This window comes from Schistocerca piceifrons, chromosome 8 (assembly GCF_021461385.2).
Source record: "Schistocerca piceifrons isolate TAMUIC-IGC-003096 chromosome 8, iqSchPice1.1, whole genome shotgun sequence".
In the NCBI taxonomy this organism is placed as follows: domain Eukaryota; kingdom Metazoa; phylum Arthropoda; class Insecta; order Orthoptera; family Acrididae; genus Schistocerca; species Schistocerca piceifrons.
Window position 1 is genome coordinate 244,221,532 of NC_060145.1, and position 17,791 is coordinate 244,239,322.

A 17,791-nucleotide genomic window follows, 5' to 3' on the forward strand; every position below is an offset into this window, starting at 1 on the left:
TAAACGACATTATTTTCCCATTACCCAATATTTACATCAGGTAGATACAGTTCTTCGATGCCAAAACGGAAACAGACATGGTACTGCGTTTAAGTTCAATAAATAATAAGAACAACAATACAACCTTATGTACAAGGAAAATGTTTAGGTTAGTTTTGGGTAGTGGATCACTTGATGCTATTCACTGTATCCTTCCTTCGTGAAGTATTCTGTTTCGAAGTCAAATGAGCATATACAGAGTAAACACAATTAATTCAATTTTCAAAACTCTGTAGAAAGAGAGTCGCTGCTAAGGAAGACGTCAACCGGATGGGAAAAATCGGCCTTTAATTGTTCTGAGGCCAAGAACCACATAAAAATCAAAATACAAAATGACATTGATTTCTAATCTTCGTGAGACAGGCGCAAGACTTGTTGATATGGTGTCCAACCTTTTTAGGAAGAAACAGCATTTACCACATCTGATCGGAATGTCTCGGGGTTACTTTGAATATGCATTGCGCAATGTGTGCCTTCTATTCGGCTGCGTTCGTGATTGGAGCACTGAACTCAGCACCTTTGAGGTAGCCCCACAGCGAAACATCACACAGGTCAGACAGATTAAGAATAGCTGGTATGGACGGCCACGCCCTAGGGAAATGACAACTGATAATTACAGCATATCCGAAATTCCTCTACAGCAACCAGTTCACTGCCTGTGAAATGTCCGAAGGAGCGCCATCTTCCACGCTGTTGAAAGGTTGAGATGACATTTTTCCACGAAAGACTCTCATAGCGTCTATCAGTGGTGGGACAGATAACAGGACCTTCGGTATTTATCTCCTAGAAAGTACACTGTACGACGAGAAACAACGCCGCCCACCTGCGCCACAAAGTCAGCTTTGCAGAATGAAGTGACGCCGGTTGATGAGCGTGCAGATTTTCCGTAGACCATATACTGCAATTTTGCATACTGAAATGCCGTTGGACATAGAAATGGGCTTAGTCTCTCCACAGAATGTTCCAAGGCCATTTATCGTCCACATTCCACGTGAGGAATAAATGCCAGAGCGAAATTTTGTCACTAGGAAGCAACTCCTTTACATGGGAGATTTCGTACGGACAGGAATTCAAGGTGTTTCGTAGGATTTTATGCATCGCGCTCGCAGGCCTGTCCAACCCTCGCGAATTCACCAGTCCACTGCGTTTCTGCACACTACCGATCGACGCTTCTGCAATGCTGTTTCCACATCTTCGACAGACATCGAATCCACTGCATTCCTCCCTCTGCCAAGTTGCACTTCAGAAGAATCTGTGTTTTCGAATTTTATGATCGTTTTCTCTAGACCCTTAGTAGACATCGGACCAACGTCTTTTTTTTTTCATAACCTTGCCGGTCCGGAACTTCTACAGCCTTCGTTTCAGACGTACACTGAAGAACAGCCGTCTGCCACACGTCTGTGTGACATGCCCATTCTGGCACATACAGCGCCATCATAGGTGTAAGTTTTGTTTATTGTTACCCGCGTTAATAATACGCTTTCAGATTTGACGTAATTTTGAGCAGTGGTTCTATCAAGTGAGATTTGAAAATGGAACTTTAACTACTGACACGTAGTATCTGATCATTACAGATTGATTGCTGTTAGAAAGATAGGGAGCCTTAGAACCTTATGCTTCTTGTAAATTCTAGATTTATTATTTATAAATGAAATTAAGCTGTTTTCGATGTTTTCATCTTTTACTGTATTGCCCGAATGTATAAAATCGTAGACATACAGTTAGTTTAAATGAAAGCAATTGCACTACCACATATCAGGAAAATACGGTAATCAGATCAATGCACGATAATTTTTAATCACTGATAGTAATTTAGGTATGAAGACGTAGGTATATGTAACTGAAGATATCCAAAGACGTTTACACTTGTAGGCTTTCGTACTATGTGAGGAACACAACAGCCTAGTGTGTTTCAATAGCGAAGATAAGATCCAGTTATTAGCCAACAGTCGGGTATACAAAATCACCTGTTCCGATTATGACAAATTTTTCATAGGTCAGTCAGACAGAGACATAGCAACTAGGCTGGCTGAACATGAACGCAGCTGGAGGTTGCAGAATTCTGACTCCGTATTTCCTGAGCATGTACTGAGTGAGAGTCACAGCTACCAGCCAGTGTTCAGTGTACTTCACCTAGCAAACAAAGGTAACACCTCTTGTAGTTGTCTCATCAAATATTGTTCATATTTCACTTTGTTCATTTATTTAATGCATACTGTTACATAGACACTATTTTGAATATAAAGTTAATGTTAAAATGTAGTACCAGCATACTCTCAAAGATTGCATTAACTGTAGGTTCCCTCAAACGCCTCCATTTTCCTGCATTTATTTATTTTTGTTTATCTTACTGACATTGCTTAAGTTCCATACGTATTCTCTAGTTACAGTGATGTCTCTTCTTTTAATAGGTTGGTGTATCACTATCCATGTTTCATACCTCCTGATGTAGGCTTGTCTACTACTAATTTTATTTTAATTTATTAGTTTTGTTTATTAATAGAAACTCTTATGTGGGCATGCTGTTACTTTTTTGTGTTAAAGATTTTCCTGTCTACACCATTGTTATTTATTTACTGTTTAATTTTTACTTTTTCATTGCATTACCGCCAAACTGTCAAAGATGTTACTTACTGTATGTTTCTACTTCAGTCTAGACATGTTACTTCTCTTCCAATGTTGTTTGCGAACATTGTAACTTCTTTGGTGACAATACTCAGTAAATATCTGAAGATGGCCTTGTAAGCCTAAAACCGGTTAACATAATAAAAGTGATATTGTAGAACAAAAGCGAACTGGTGCTTTTCATTTCTTATAATCTAAAACATATGTAGCAGAGTCATACTAGCTAGACAGGCAAGTCATAGTCCTCATATTCGGTGACGCATTATGCTTTGTCGAAGGCTTTTATGAATGCATCAACAGCGAGTATAAGTATCTTGATGCTAACATTTAGGAAAAGTCAACAATTGTATATCAGTATCGGTGGAGATAGGTGTAAAACAATGTCAAGTGCAACGCCTTTATCCTTATAATCTGCATACTTTGATAATACTGTGAAGGTGGTGAGCTATGCTGTGTGTACATCACTATAAAATTAGGATGTACGTGAATACGTGAATAGAGCTGTGTAAGTACGAGCGTATATATTTGAAGCGACAATTTGCTGGAAGGCTTGTGCGAGCAGCAAATAGAACCTTATTGTATTCGTATGACATAGCTCCTGAGAGAACTGAACAGTTATTGGGTGACATAACAGAGGAGAGCCCTTAGTAAAATCCAAAATATTTTCTGCAGTTTATAACATTTGTGGGTTATGTGCTATGATGACTATTTTATTTAAATTTTATACTCCCAGTGTGTAGAATGTCATATTGACCAAATACGACAGCAGTTAGCTGAGTATGTTTTCTTTAAAGCAATGCCAACTGAAGAATTATGCACATAATTTCGAGTTCTGATGTACCGTACTAAATTGGATGGGAGATGTAGATATTGACCCTAAGAAGAGTTTTACCATTCAAATTACACATCAGTTAACTGAAACCATAGCATTTTTTGTAAAAAAATATGTAGAATCTTTCAGTTACTGTATCATTTGCATGAAAGACATTAAATTTGGATCACAATAATGGATTCAGATGTTTTAATCAGGAACATATTAAGTTAATTACTAAAAATCATAGAAACTTACGTAGGGGAGAGGTTTGATTTTGTAACTCATTAAAATATGGTCTCCTTTGTTACGTCATTGGAGGATTGGGGTTTGGTCTGTAGTTAGGTACCTTCTGTGTTAACCTGAATTAAAATGTTACGCGTTGCTATATTCTGACAATCGGAAATTAAGGAAATTAGTTTTGGGGTCTGAGATCTCAATGAAATCAGCTAGAAAATTGTACCTTGGATTGGGTGGGTTAACTAGCCTATTCAGATTGCAACATAATTATGAGACTCGCTTCTTTGGTCATATATTCCCAGTCAGACCGCAGGATGATTTTCGGATGAAAACTTTTGTAGCTGAAACTAAGTGGAAAGTCAGTTATTTTAAGGATTGTGTTATATTATGGACGTTGTAAACTCTCATAGACTCAAGAGTGTGAGTTTTCGGTCGTGAACTATTGAGAAACGTGGTTTTGTAGAACTGAAATGTACAGCTGAATTATTGTTAGACACTTTGGAGCTATTCGAAGCGACTGCACACAATACAGAGACCTCTAATGAACCTCAGTTACAATGTTGTTTTTATATTTTCGTCAAGAGAGTTTTTCTGCATGACGTGAGAGAAATCCGTGTGGCAGTAACAACATTCCTGGTATTATCTATTTTTCAAATGTGCTATGAAGCCACATTTTCTTGGCGAACATCATCGGGAAATGCGTGGTTTGAGTGAGTTTTTAACATAAGTTTAGTACACTGAATAATTAGTATGTGACGAGGCAGCAGACGATCTTTTATTGACCACTCACAGACTTTTTACAGTGTGACTATGCTGCACTAGAATAAAAATATTCGATATTGAGGGCTTAGTCCTCAATAATGATTTTCTGTGAACTTGGAATAAGGGCACACCTATTTCATTCTACCATTAGAATTTCAATCTAGTAGATAACCCAGCCTAAACTTTTTCAGCGATATCGATGCAGTACATGTGATACATGAGCACGGGCAAGTTAGTTAAAATCAGTTGTCTGTTCATATTTTTCAGATGGAAGGACCAGTAGCGCATCTAATTAAGTACAAGTTATCTTGTTTGACCCTGTTCCACTGTGCCATGCTTAATTAGCTGAACTGAGTGACAGTAAGCACTGTTGTTGTTGTTGCGGTCTTCAGTCCTGAGACTGGTTTGATGCAGCTCTCCATGCTACTCTATCCTGGGCAAGCTTCTTCATCTCCCAGGACCTACTGCAGTCTACATCCTTCTGAATCTGCTTAGTGTAGCCATCTTTTGGTCTACCTCTGCGATTTTTACCCTCCACGCTGCCCTCCAATACTAAATTGGTGATCCCTCGATGCCTCAGAATGTGTCCTACCAACCGATCCCTTCTTCTAGTCAAGTTGTGCCACAAACTTCTCTTCACCCCAATACTATTCATTACCTCCTCATTAGTTACGTGATCTACCCACCTAATCTTCAACATTCTTCTGTAGCACCAAATTACGAAAGCTTCTATTCTCTTCTTGTCCAAACTATTTATCGTCCATGTTTCACTTCCATACATGGCTACGCTCCATACAAATACTTTCAGAAACGACTTCCTGACTCTTAAATCTATATTCGATGTTAACAAATTTCTCTTCTTCAAAAACGCTTTCCTTGCCATTGCTAGTCTACATTTTATATCCTCTCTTCTTCGACCATCATCAGTTATTTTGCTCCACAAATAGCAAAACTCCATTACTACTTTAAGTGTCTCATTTCCTAATCTAATTCCCTCAGCATCACCCGACTTAATTCGACTACATTCCATTATCCTCGTTTTGCTTTTGTTGATGTTCATCTTATATCCTCCTTTCAAAACACTGTCCATTCCGTTCAAATGCTCTTCCAAGTCCTTTGCTGTCTCTGACAGAATTACAATGTCATCGGCGAACCTCAAAGTTTTTATTTCTTGTCCATGGATATTAATACCTACTCCGAACTTTTCTTTTGTTTTCTTTACTGCTTGCTCAATATACAGATTGAATAATATCGGGGAGAGGCTACAACCCTGTCTCACTAACATAAGTAAAAACATATTGCATCAACAGCCACGTTACCCTAAAAATTCTCTAAAGTTCTCACAGTGCAGCATCCATGAAATGAGACAAAAGAAATATTACCTTTCTCACGGGAGAGATCATGAATAATCGACAGCAAAGTGAATAAAATTACCTGATAACATAAAAATTATAAAGACCTCGAGAAAGCAATAATAACAAAGCTTCATGTACTGTGAGGGGTTAAAACAAGCTAGACAACTACTGCTTAATGTTTATACATGCATCGCACATGATATTTCTGGAGTAAACTACGTCTAGAAATAAAACACGGAACTTATGGACAGTAAATTACTGTAAGTTACAGTGCATGTAAGACATTAGTTATGTTTGGCCTTTGATGACGAAAGATTTAACACAGTAATGTGATGGTTCAAAAATGAAATTCATGAATGAATTAATTTTTCCATGTCATGTTGTTTCTGTACTTTGAAATATGAACTTGCTCCATTATTAGCAATTAACATTGTAAAGCTATATCACATATATACTATTTTTCCTTACAGCACATCAGAATCGTTGGTGCAGTGGGGAAAGAATCATATATAATGGCGGTCCTAATGTACAAAGTGGCTGGCCAATCTAGAGATATTCAGGATTTCTTCAAACATTTTATTTCAAACTTAGTTTTCCATTGAGTGTTTCAATTACTCCCCCAGTATTAGTTTGCCAGCGCCAATGTGCCACCACAGCATACCTATGTGGACAGATGAAGTTCAGTCCAGTATAAGCTGTTGAATTCAACATCATGCCACTTACTTTTCTGGAATCTCTGCTGAATAGACTTGTGTGTCCAAGCCACCATGTTAACCAGAATGGAGCGTGGGAGACACATAACATGTCTGGTCGCTGGAGGGTCTTAGAGTACAGAGCACAACGGCTTCACTCTGTTGGTGTCCAGCATTTTGACAGAGCGGATACAATCTCCTGTTGTAGCCTTCATACAAAGCGGATGGCTTCGTGACATAAACATCCGTTTCGGCCTATCAGGACAGGCCAACAGCTCCACAAACATTAACCATTACCTCACCCATTTTCCCTTTTTATCAATATCGTCAGCCAGTCTCTTACACTGGCAGTCAACGTTTACTTGCTGGCCAGGGTGAGACCTTTCTTACTTCGCCCTTGAGTTTATATAATAAATTTTGTTTCATTAAGTTACTTATTTCACCGCCTCCCTTGTAATGATCACAAATGCTACCCGTCATCCTACACATATTTTTGTCAGAAGTGGTAGCTAATCTAATTTTCAGTTCATAGGGTGGTTGCAAATTTTGGTTCATGTTCAACAACGTGTGGCCAGTTAGGAGCCACATGAGCTGTGGCTGAAATTTGCCTTTCTCCTCGGACGTAAAGTGCCAAGATTAATGTCCAGCTCACCAGTCAATGTCTACCGCTAGCAGGATCACTGTCTCGACACGAGTGCTCTGAGCTAGGCCATACTGCATGCGTCATGCACGTGCACACAGCGTGTGAGCCTGCCTAGTATGACGGTCGTGGTCCACTAGCCAGAGGCAGCTGCATGTCACTATGTGCTACTCGTCTCCTGCAGCATGGGTGACAGTGACCAGTGATGAGCCGTCTTCACCTGGATAACGGTTTCTCGCTGCCACCTACAGACATGACGTCCATTTTCAGTTTCTTCATTGGCGCAGCCCACCCGCTTTACCTGAGGATCGTGTTGTCTTCGTGGGTCGCGTTGTCTGCCCAAGTTGTGTTGTCTACCCGGGTCGTGTTGTCCACCTGGGTCGTGTTGTGTACCCTCGTGCCACACAGTGCCTCACTCCCGTTGCAGCATCCAGCACCAGGCGCACAGTCTGTCACAGATGGTGTGTGCGTCTGGTTCCCACCGTCACCATGCGTTTGGCCCACACCATCATCGTGCGTTGTGCCGCCATCACCTGCCACACCATGCAGTGTTGACCTAAAATTGAACAAGTATCCTTAAACTCTCAGATCAGGATGTTGTAGCTTTAAATGGACAATGTCCAACTAGAATTTTCATTTGTGTTTTTTCAAGAAGGTTGAAGTGTTCAACTAGAATACATACAGTGAGTGCACTGAGTGTTTCACGACATTATCTTTAGGAATACGTAATGTGATAAACAGTCAGAACAGCAATATCTACAAACGTAAATTTTTATTGTTATTTTTAAGTTTATTTCTCGTGTCAGCTTTTCATTCTTAGTTGATGGTTGAAGCGTGGAATGTGAGGAGACTCAATAGATCTATATTTATAGATCTTATTTTTTAAGATAGAGCTATAAGGTAAAGCTTTCTACTTATCTTTTGGAACTTTTGACTAACAAAAGGCGCACGGCACCCATATTGTATCCAAGCTGGTCATGGCATTTTCTTCTGTTTCGCCTCATTCGAGTTCTTGAATTTTTCTAATTAACAGTAAATATGTAGACCCCTTTTTAAACAGGCGTGAGGGGCGTAGGACTTGGTACCTCCTTATTCTCACTATACTGACTCTGTGAAATGAAAACCGTCTGTATGCCTGGGAAATGGCGTGGAAGTGTAAACCTTCTTGGAGTGAGTTTTTCTTTCAGGGTCAGGTACAGACCGTATTCTGGTGTATAAATTCTGAGAGAAACAACATATACCTCTTCGTTTCTCAATCTTGATTGCGTCGATCTTGCTGATAGAGGAATTAGGTGACGTTAGATTTAACGATGCTAAAAAAGTTAAACGTGATTAGCAGTTGCTGTCGCCAAAACTGCTACGACTCTTTATGACCTGCTCTCTCCCTTACCTTCTGTGTCTTGGATACGTTTTTCATTTCAGCTTTATCTCGGTAAGTAGCGGTTACGTTGTTACCTTCTCCTCTCGGCCTCTAGCAAAGTTAGTCCTCTAGCAAATTAATTTGTGGTCGCGTCAAGGCTGTCATATACACGATAGGCACTGCATTGCAGGAAAATATTATGTTCTTCTATTATGTTTTGATTACTCTCTCCGTTTCAGTTCATAGTTTGCAGAAGTAATTAATAAAATTGGAAATCAGCACACATGTTGATAATGTGCGTAACAGCACCTCACAGTGTCTAATCCCATTGTTGTCATCCCACTCCTCTCCATGCTTTATGCAACGTCGAGTAAGCTTTCCATATCACCCAGTATCAAAGTCGCCATTATATGCTTGGCGGCTCATACGTCTAAAACTTCTCCACCGCGCCACCCATGTGGCCACTTTCTATCAAACTGGCATTTGTAAACATGTCACATAAGCGCCTGTTCCGTCCTAAGCCATGTCTTAAACATATCTTTTCAGTATTTTACAGAAATCTTGGAGCATTCTTTCCCTCTCGCTTACAATCAATTTTCAAAGTTTATTGACCTGATAAATACGGATTTCTTGCATAAAATTTTCAACTAAAGACAATATAAGAGCTTGGCCTACTACGTAGATCATGCATTTAGAAATCGTTTCAAAGAATTTCATGAATGCTTATCTTGAATTTCATCTGTGTGGGTTCTGCATCTTTGACATGTAAATACGGCACTTTTGAGCATATGCTATTGAGAAGTTTGTGATATACGAGTATATTCTGTCAGAAACTTCAGCATAAAATGCCTACACTGTGAGTAAATGCATGTCTTATGTTTCGTTACATATGTGGGGAATATAGAGTGAAAATCCAAAAGCACTATGTTTCTCCTGTAGCTAAGAGGGCATGTGAGATGTATTTTGGCTGCAGAGCTGGATAACGAGATAAGCCCTTCGTTGCTCATCTTTGTTGTGACACATGTATGTGTAACTTGCATAAACGGCTGCAGGTTTCTCGAGCATCAATGCTATTTATGGTAACAATGGTGTGGCACTAACAGGAGGGTCAAACCACTGACTGCTATCTTTGCTTGACCAAAGTGTAGGTTATTCTGAAAAAAATCAGGACTTGCTATTCAATTTCCAAATCTTTCTTAAGCCATGCGGACAGTTCCTTTTTATGCGTTTCCGCCTCCTAAGTCACTAACAAATAGGGTCACTGATGAACAGTTTTTCAGAGATGTTATCTGAAAGCAGTAAGAACGAAACAGCAGCAGTAATCAGCACAGCATGTGTTGGTCCGGCCCCGAATATCTGCATCAACAATCTATATCTTCTCATCGTTTTAAGCAAGGATACGTCACGAACTTTGTCGGGACTTGGATCTGTCACAGGCATAATCTGAGTCACTGGCTTCGCGATTACAACGATGGAGTCTCTCCCTCAGTTTGTTACAGTTACTTCGTGTAGGAAGAGCCAGAGGGAATTTGAAACGTTTTTCTCTTGCACCAACGAGTCTGAGCAATTGTTTTCTAGGAACGCTGGGTAATGTTAACAACAGTTAGGTATGGACACTGCTTTGCGATTCCTCTAAACCAAGTGTGAATGCAGTCCTCCTTCTTAACAGTAATAAAGGTCCCTCACGTTCAACCAGATAGTCAGTTAGCAAGAAAGAGACTCTTGAAATTGTGCGAGACTGGCACAGTTACTTAGAATATGATATATAACACACAACTGAAAACTGTGTGGAGATCTGAGAGTAGTAGTACCGCTATGACAGGTATGCAACCAGGTCACACAAAGGTACTGCTGCTTTCTGTGTTAGTGAGACAGTTGTAACAAGAAAGAACATTACATACGTAATGAGTATATCGTCTTCATATATTGTTTCCATATCGTAGGATCGGATGCAGGCTACTAACCAGAATGCACAGAACTAGTGTATGTACTTGTGCTGTTGTTTGGTGTATGAACTCCATTTCCACGGGCAGTCTACAAACGACGGTCTAGGAGCTTTTCAAAATACATCTCGTAAACGAATCCTACAACAAACACACCGTACATTCTAATATGCCCTACGTTTATCTTGTTAAAAGCAATAGGCACTGGTCCATTTAAAAAAGTGTATGCTTGTACAAAAAAAATAGACTAAAAATATTACTAAGATCTGACAATATCAGCCTCAGACTAGCAATCCATTCCGTGAAAACCACACATCAATAGCCCTCTCCATTTGCACTGTATTTGCCGTGCCAGTTTTAGGTGATTCGTCCTGTGTAGGAATCACTGATTACATTAATTACCTTTAACCATAATTTTAATTGAAACTTCCTGGCAGATTAAAACTGCGTGCCCGACCGAGACTCGAACTCGGGACCTTTGCCTTTCGCGGGCAAGTGCTCTACCAACTGAGCTACCGAAGCACGACTCACGGCCGGTACCCACAGCTTTACTTCTGCCAGTATCTCGTCTCCTACCTTCCAAACTTTAGTTCTGCAAGGTTCGCAGGAGAACTTCTGTAAAGTTTGGAAGGTAGGAGACGAGATACTGGCAGAAGTAAAGCTGTGGGTACCGGCAGTGAGTCGTGCTTCGGTAGCTCAGTTGGTAGAGCACTTGCTCGCGAAAGGCAAAGGTCCCGAGTTCGAGTCTCGGTCGGGCACACAGTTTTAATCTGCCAGGAAGTTTCATATCAGCGCACACTCCGCTGCAGAGTGAAAATATCATTCTGGATAATTTTAATTAACTGTTTAACTGCTGTATCTGGGAAAGAATCATGGTCTCTCAACATGTAATTTTTTGTTTCAATTTTCACGTATGTATTAGCCAATGATGCAGAACCTAAATATATGCACTAATTGTTCAACTAATATCGAAATTGAAATAAAGCATTGTTAGGAAGAAATCTGAAAATAGCTGTAACTATAAATCCTGGAACTTCACGAGATGAATAAACAACGAAAATTAGTTGTTTTCTGTGGTATGCAGAAAAATGGATGTAAGTAGTATTCAGTTCTTTATGTCCTTCTTAATACATACAGTATTTCCACTCCACTGTATATAACAGCCTTGCTACAGAAGATTGCTCTTTAGCCTGGCCACTGCCTGTAAAGTAATAATGACAAAATACGGAATTTTGCGACGTAAAGTCGCTGTTACGCAAATATACAACTCCTTTTTTATAAGATTTATTTGTTCTAAATAGAGAGAGAGACAGAGAGAGAGAGATACAGAGAGAGAGAGAATCTGAAACTTTCCCAGCTGATAACGTGTCCATTGGAAAATTTTAATTTCGTGGAAAATAGTCTCTTGGCTGTATTTGCATATAAATAAAAGACAGTTTTACCTCGTTTAGGGGACCACAGTGAGAATCGAAATGTGAACTATCATAATTTTATTTTCTGAAAATATTATGTTTGTATATGAAATTCTAATTGTACTGTTATTATTTTTACGAGTAAATTTTCACGTTAGTGAAATACATAAATACCTCCAGCGCCAGGGGTTGATGCCATTGAAATCGTTCTCTTGTTCAAGAATGGCAACTTTATCTGGCTTTATCTGCGATGTTGGTGCTGAGCAGACTCCTTTCAGCACCAGAATTGCAAAGATGTACTAGAACACATGTATGGTTCACCAGAATTATACACACATAAGTACTGTTTTAGAGAGATTTACGAAAACAATGACACCAATTTGATAACACCAACAGCGAAATTTTTGGCGGTAGAGGTTCAGAATAAGGTCACACTTTGATGGATTAAAGTTTCAAATTAGTAGGTAACTAACTGTACTTTGTTTTATATTTTTACCCTCAGAGTCTTTAATATGAATCGCATTTGCTATGTGTAACACCACCAATTGGTATTTCTTTATACTAGAACTACTGTTCTTGTTCAACCTAGGAAAGGTGATCTGCTGGGATTTGTGTTAAAGATGGTAAAACATAGGAAAAAACTCAGACACGACGATGAGATGTGTGCATTCCAGAAAATTTTTTAAGCCTGACACGAGCTACGCACAGTCTTATGCAGTGTAATCTGCCACTCGATTAAGGTCGAAAATGCTATAGCGAAAATAAACGTTTTCTTGAGTCAATGATCAGTATGAAGTCTTTTAAGACTGTGTGCCGCCACCCTAAGAAGTTAACCAGAGGAAACATTATTTGGGCTGTACTATTTTTTGCCTTTGAAGGTATTTGCAATTCAGTAATTGTGCCAGTACGGGGCTCATTTATTCACTCTATAGAATAGCATTCATATCTATTGCATTTCACATATCGTCGGCCATAAGTGTAGTTCAACATGAATGTCGCTGGAAGAGACGACTCAGTACCAGCAGCTATACCACAATCTATAGTGGTCAACTGATTGTAGCTGGAGAAGCGTTTGGCCATAGGTGTTTGAAGTCGGTGCACTCAGTGCAAATGTAGCAGACCTTGATATCCCTGCAACAGCACTCAAATAGAATGACAACATGGAATTTGTACCACCCACACTGAAGCAACAGCTTATCCTGGCATTAAATACAGAGAATTTACAGCTAAAAGTCATTCATGTAATTACAGTTAAATCAATACAATGATATGAATACCCTTAGCTGCATACAGGCGTTGATATACGTCAACAGGGAAAGTTGAAAATGGTGACCCGACCGGTACTCGAGCCCGGGATCTCCTGCTTACATGGAAGACGCGCTATCCATCGTTTTTTTCCTCTCTTTCCATTTTGTTCGATATTGTTCGTTGCGTTTAGTCTGGTCGGACGTCACAAGACATCCGTTCAAGTTGATCGTTGATTCCATTACTCAGCTTTTTTATTACGGAGGGCGAGCGGCCCTCTTTTCTTTTCTTTTTTTTCCTTCTTTCACCGTTGTGTTTGGTCGTTGCGGACGTCACATGGCATCCGTTCAAGTTCGTTGTTGATCCTTTCACTCAGTTTTTTTATTACAGAGGCCAACCAGCCATCTCTCTGACCGAACACGCTGAGCTACCGTGCCGGTATCCATCTGAGCCACCGAGGACACAGAGGATAGTGCGACTGAAGGGACTTATCTCTGGCACGCCTCCCGTGAGACCCACATTCCCAACTTATTGTCTCGCACTGTATTCGTAGTGCCCCTGCCCCTGACACTCATTACTCGCAGCTTTACCGATCCCGTAAGAGTTCGGGCAATGTGTGTGCATCCGCACAGAAGATTTTTAAATGGCCGGTGAGCCTTACCAATATGTATGAAGATGGTATCTGTTCATTCAGACAACAAACCCAAGGCTCATCACAATCGGTTATTAACAGGTCTTACGGACCACTTGTAAGATATTGTTTTGTAAAATGTGGAATTGTTCAATACAGTTCCTGCTAGGTTCTTAGATCACGAAACTATGAGTGCGAATTTTTAATTACAGCTGATAGGAGTACAGTCAACAATAAAATTTAGGTAATAGATGATCTCTTCAAGGTTTGGACAAAATATATGTCCACCCAGTGAAATGCTGTGTAGCCGGAGAGCTCGAGGAAGGTTTTGTTGTGTGAGTTATGAAATATTCGTGTTAAGAGCTGTAGTTTCCTCCTGGAGAGAACACAAGTCTCATTAAATTAAAGTAGTCACACAGAACAGTTACATAAACTTTGCTATTTATAATGACTGTGAGGAGATTACTCACGGGAAAAGTATGGCACATCCGTCACTAAGCTTCACAGTTCATAGCAGTAAGTCTGGACTGTTCACTTCGACTAACGTTTTCTCAGTGAAAGAACGTCGTACCACCCTATAATATCTTTCCTTCGATGTTGCGAAGTCGCTTGTTGCCATTCTTATGGTTTACAACGTTTGTCAATAGCAGCTCAGTTAGGTATTGTTTGCTTATTCCGTTACCTTTGTTAATTAACTGACGTTGCTGACACTCTGATCCACAGTTACCAGTCTTGACATAATCCCCAGCAGATCAGCACCGGGCAATAAAATCTGTCCGTCTACAGTCAACAGTCTTACTCTGTACATTGTCAAATGTACGCAGCTCATACGTTTAAGAGATACAAATTAGCTGCCTACATTGCTAGTTCGTAAAGTTAAATCGGTGTCAAGCGATTTCATTTCTTCCTTTGGACAGCAGTTTCGCCGCACACTTCTCACAGCAGATTGGTCAGCAACGCAAAAGCACTTCGTTACAGACCTAAACAAGAGCTACAGGAGGACATAACACACCATTTTCGTTGTATCCCCGCAGCAGTAGTCGAGTATGAAAAGCAACAGTGATCATAATTTCCAGGCTTTTCTCAGGATCTGGTAACTTCAACAGTATTTTAATCACCTCATTGAACGTCGTATTTACTCTTAGATGACGAGTTAAAGGAAGAACGTAGGACCAAAAGGCAACCACTTGGAGAAATATGAGTGCGTTACAATTGAATGTATTAACATCTTATTTCAAGTAAATTTTTGTAGGCTAGTAATGCCTAATTTATCATCCATGTGCATCTTCTTGGTATAATTCTCAGTTAGATGATAATGTTTCTTTAATGACGTGTTCTTCTATTAATCTGTAGTTTCGTTGCCTTTCAAACATAGAAACTACACAAATTCAGAGTTTAACAGATAGATTTTCATTTAACAGATAGATTTTAAATCAATAAATTTCAAATCGTTTTGATGTCATAGCTGAAGTGCTTTCCTTGCAAGTATTGTAAATTTCTGTGGATTTGACCGCTGAGGGATGTGGAACCTGTTGATGACACGGATCTTTTTAATGGAATTCCATCAGACGTAACGGCCTACGGGCAGAAACATTTCTTCGCGACGTCGAGACTGCAGTGAGAGTGGGGGACGGGGGGGGGGGGGTCTGTTGTTGAAGATAACGATAACAAGTTATTGTACAAAACTGATGGCAAAAATGGATATACGAAGGCAAATAATTTGATAGAAAGGTTTAACATGTTCTACGTCGTTGTTGTAACAACCACTGACCAGAGACAACACTTTATTTTAACATCATTGTTTTTCGATTGAAGTCGTTAGAGTAAAGATATTTCCCACAGAACAATTATAACAAAGAAAACATTAATATATGTAGCATATATAGCTTTATTCCTCACTCGGTGTCACGAGCTGATGTCAAGTACATCTTACTCACGCGGGACTAACGTGATATGAAGCCCTGCCCGTGTGAGTGTGTGTGTGTGTGTGTGTGTGTGTGTGTGTGTGTGTGTGTGCGTTTATGTGTATGTGTGTGCGGCTGTGTGGAGAAATAGAGAGAGTAAGAAAGTGAGGGAGAGAGAAATAGAGGAAGGATATGACGCGTTTGACAAGTTTGAAGTTTCACAGTGAAGGTGAGTGAGTAGCCTGGCGACTTACCGTACTTGAGCTCATCTCTGCGGCTATCGAGCACTGTGGACGCAACCAGACGACTTCGCCAAGTTATAATCTGCCGGCGACCCTGCAGGCGGACCCCACTCCCGGCAGACCGGTCTGAAGGTGAGGGGCACACACGCGGTACTGCCAGAGTCGCTGCGGAAACAATCACGCTGAATACCAGAAATGAATTTTGCCCGATGACTGTACTGTCTCAAAACTGTACAGTGCAACCTATGATTTTTCTGGCCTAAAGTATCCACCAAAACAAGGTACCTACCGACGGCTTTGATTTACGAGAAATATTATTATTACTTTCTTTGAAGTCGCTTAAAATCAAGTGATCTTAGTGCGGTTATAATGTTTAAAATTAATAATTAATATTTCCAAAATTTACTACACATGTATTTAAATGGTATGAAGCACACGTTTGTGATCTGTCTCTCTGCCTGTCTGTCTATCTCTCTCTTCTTTCTCTCACAAACACACACACGCACGCACGCACACACACGCGTTCACGCTTTACCGTTATATATACATTGCCATGGCTCATAGACTGTAACAATTGTTATTTTACAAAATTTTTGATCTACCGGAGCCTTCTGCCGAGAAGAGACTGTCGTATGATTGCCGGCGGTATTTTGGTATAATTTTTTATTGCTTGTATAATCTCTCTTGCCCAGTTCACTAATAATGATCGTTGTACAAGGCATTCATCGTAGTGATAGAAAGGCTTTATAAAAAGAAGATCACTAACCACAAGACTGCACGTGCCAAGCAAGTTGTCCATTGGGCTCTTCTGAGACGAATGCAAACGCACACAGACTAGGCATACATAAGTGTTACTGGGAAACTAATGTTCTAGTTCTATATGTGTTAGCATATGTTGTATTAATCAAATTTCTGTAACCTAATAATGGCTAATTTATTTATCATCATCCGACGTCGTTCAGTCGTATATGACAGGTCAACAAACGAAGCTTCTCCACCAGTTATGGTCCATAAGCTTCTCTCCTCCTTCGATGGCATCCCAGGTACGTACTCTCGGCTCGATGTCACATTTCACCGTGTCCCTGTATCTGAGATCTAGTATTGCTGTTGGTCTTTTATTTCCGAGTTTAAAATCATAGATTAGACCTGGTAGCCTGTTAGCATGCATATATCGTACATCATCATTAAATATCTGCCGCTGAGATGTTATTTTATCCTGTAGTCTTACAATATGAGACTGTTTTCGGATTTCATCATTTCTTACTCTTCTTCTCTTCTCGACCATATGGCGAACAAGCCCCATCTCAGTCTCCTGGATTCCGTTCATATCTTTACATCTCTTGTTCCATGTTTCACGACCATGGGCATGAAATAGGTTTCATTTGTTACTCTTTTACAATTTAGAGATACTTTCTTCTATCGTACTAGATAATCAGCTATCTTGTAGAATCCACTGTCTGCTTGAATCTGTGAGTGATTTCATCATTTATGGAAACTGTGTCGGAGATAACACTGCCAAGATATTTGATGAGTCATCTGAAAGCTGTTTCCCCTCCATTTCGAAATGACCAATTGGTTACTCAAACCCTTTCATGATCATCACCTTTCTCCTGGCCGAAAACGATAAAATACACATTCACCGCTTCCTCTCACGTGTTTATTTGACGTCAAAGATCTTCCGCAGCGTCGTTCATTTTGGGGTTCGTTAATAAACACAACAGATACACATAACAGAGACTTTAGTCACCAGTAATATACCTTCCGTCTCTATTTACAATGCTGGAGTAACTTTTAGATTCCTCGAATGTTGAAATCACTTGATTTAGAGATGAAGAACTTGCCGAGCCGTGTCCTCAGCTAATTTCCATCCGGAAAGAAATTCTTTGAAGG

At 39.9% G+C, this 17,791-nt stretch overlaps 1 protein-coding gene and 1 non-coding gene across 2 annotated transcripts in view; both read right to left on the minus strand.

The window, feature by feature from the left end:
- Window positions 1-16,050, minus strand: part of LOC124711594 — a 34,820-nt gene extending 18,770 nt beyond the window's left edge. Inside the window, exons 1-3 of the mRNA XM_047241747.1 lie at window positions 15,914-16,050; window positions 12,054-12,178; window positions 7,466-7,720 (exon numbers count right to left, since the gene is read on the minus strand). Coding sequence (XP_047097703.1) covers window positions 7,466-7,720; window positions 12,054-12,178; window positions 15,914-15,928 — 395 coding nt within the window. The 5' untranslated portion in view covers window positions 15,929-16,050. The remainder of the gene's footprint in view (window positions 1-7,465; window positions 7,721-12,053; window positions 12,179-15,913) is intronic.
- Window positions 10,913-10,989, minus strand: Trnas-cga. The gene has a single exon. It is a non-coding gene; the product is annotated as a tRNA-Ser (tRNA).
- Window positions 16,051-17,791: the final 1,741 nt, after the last annotated feature.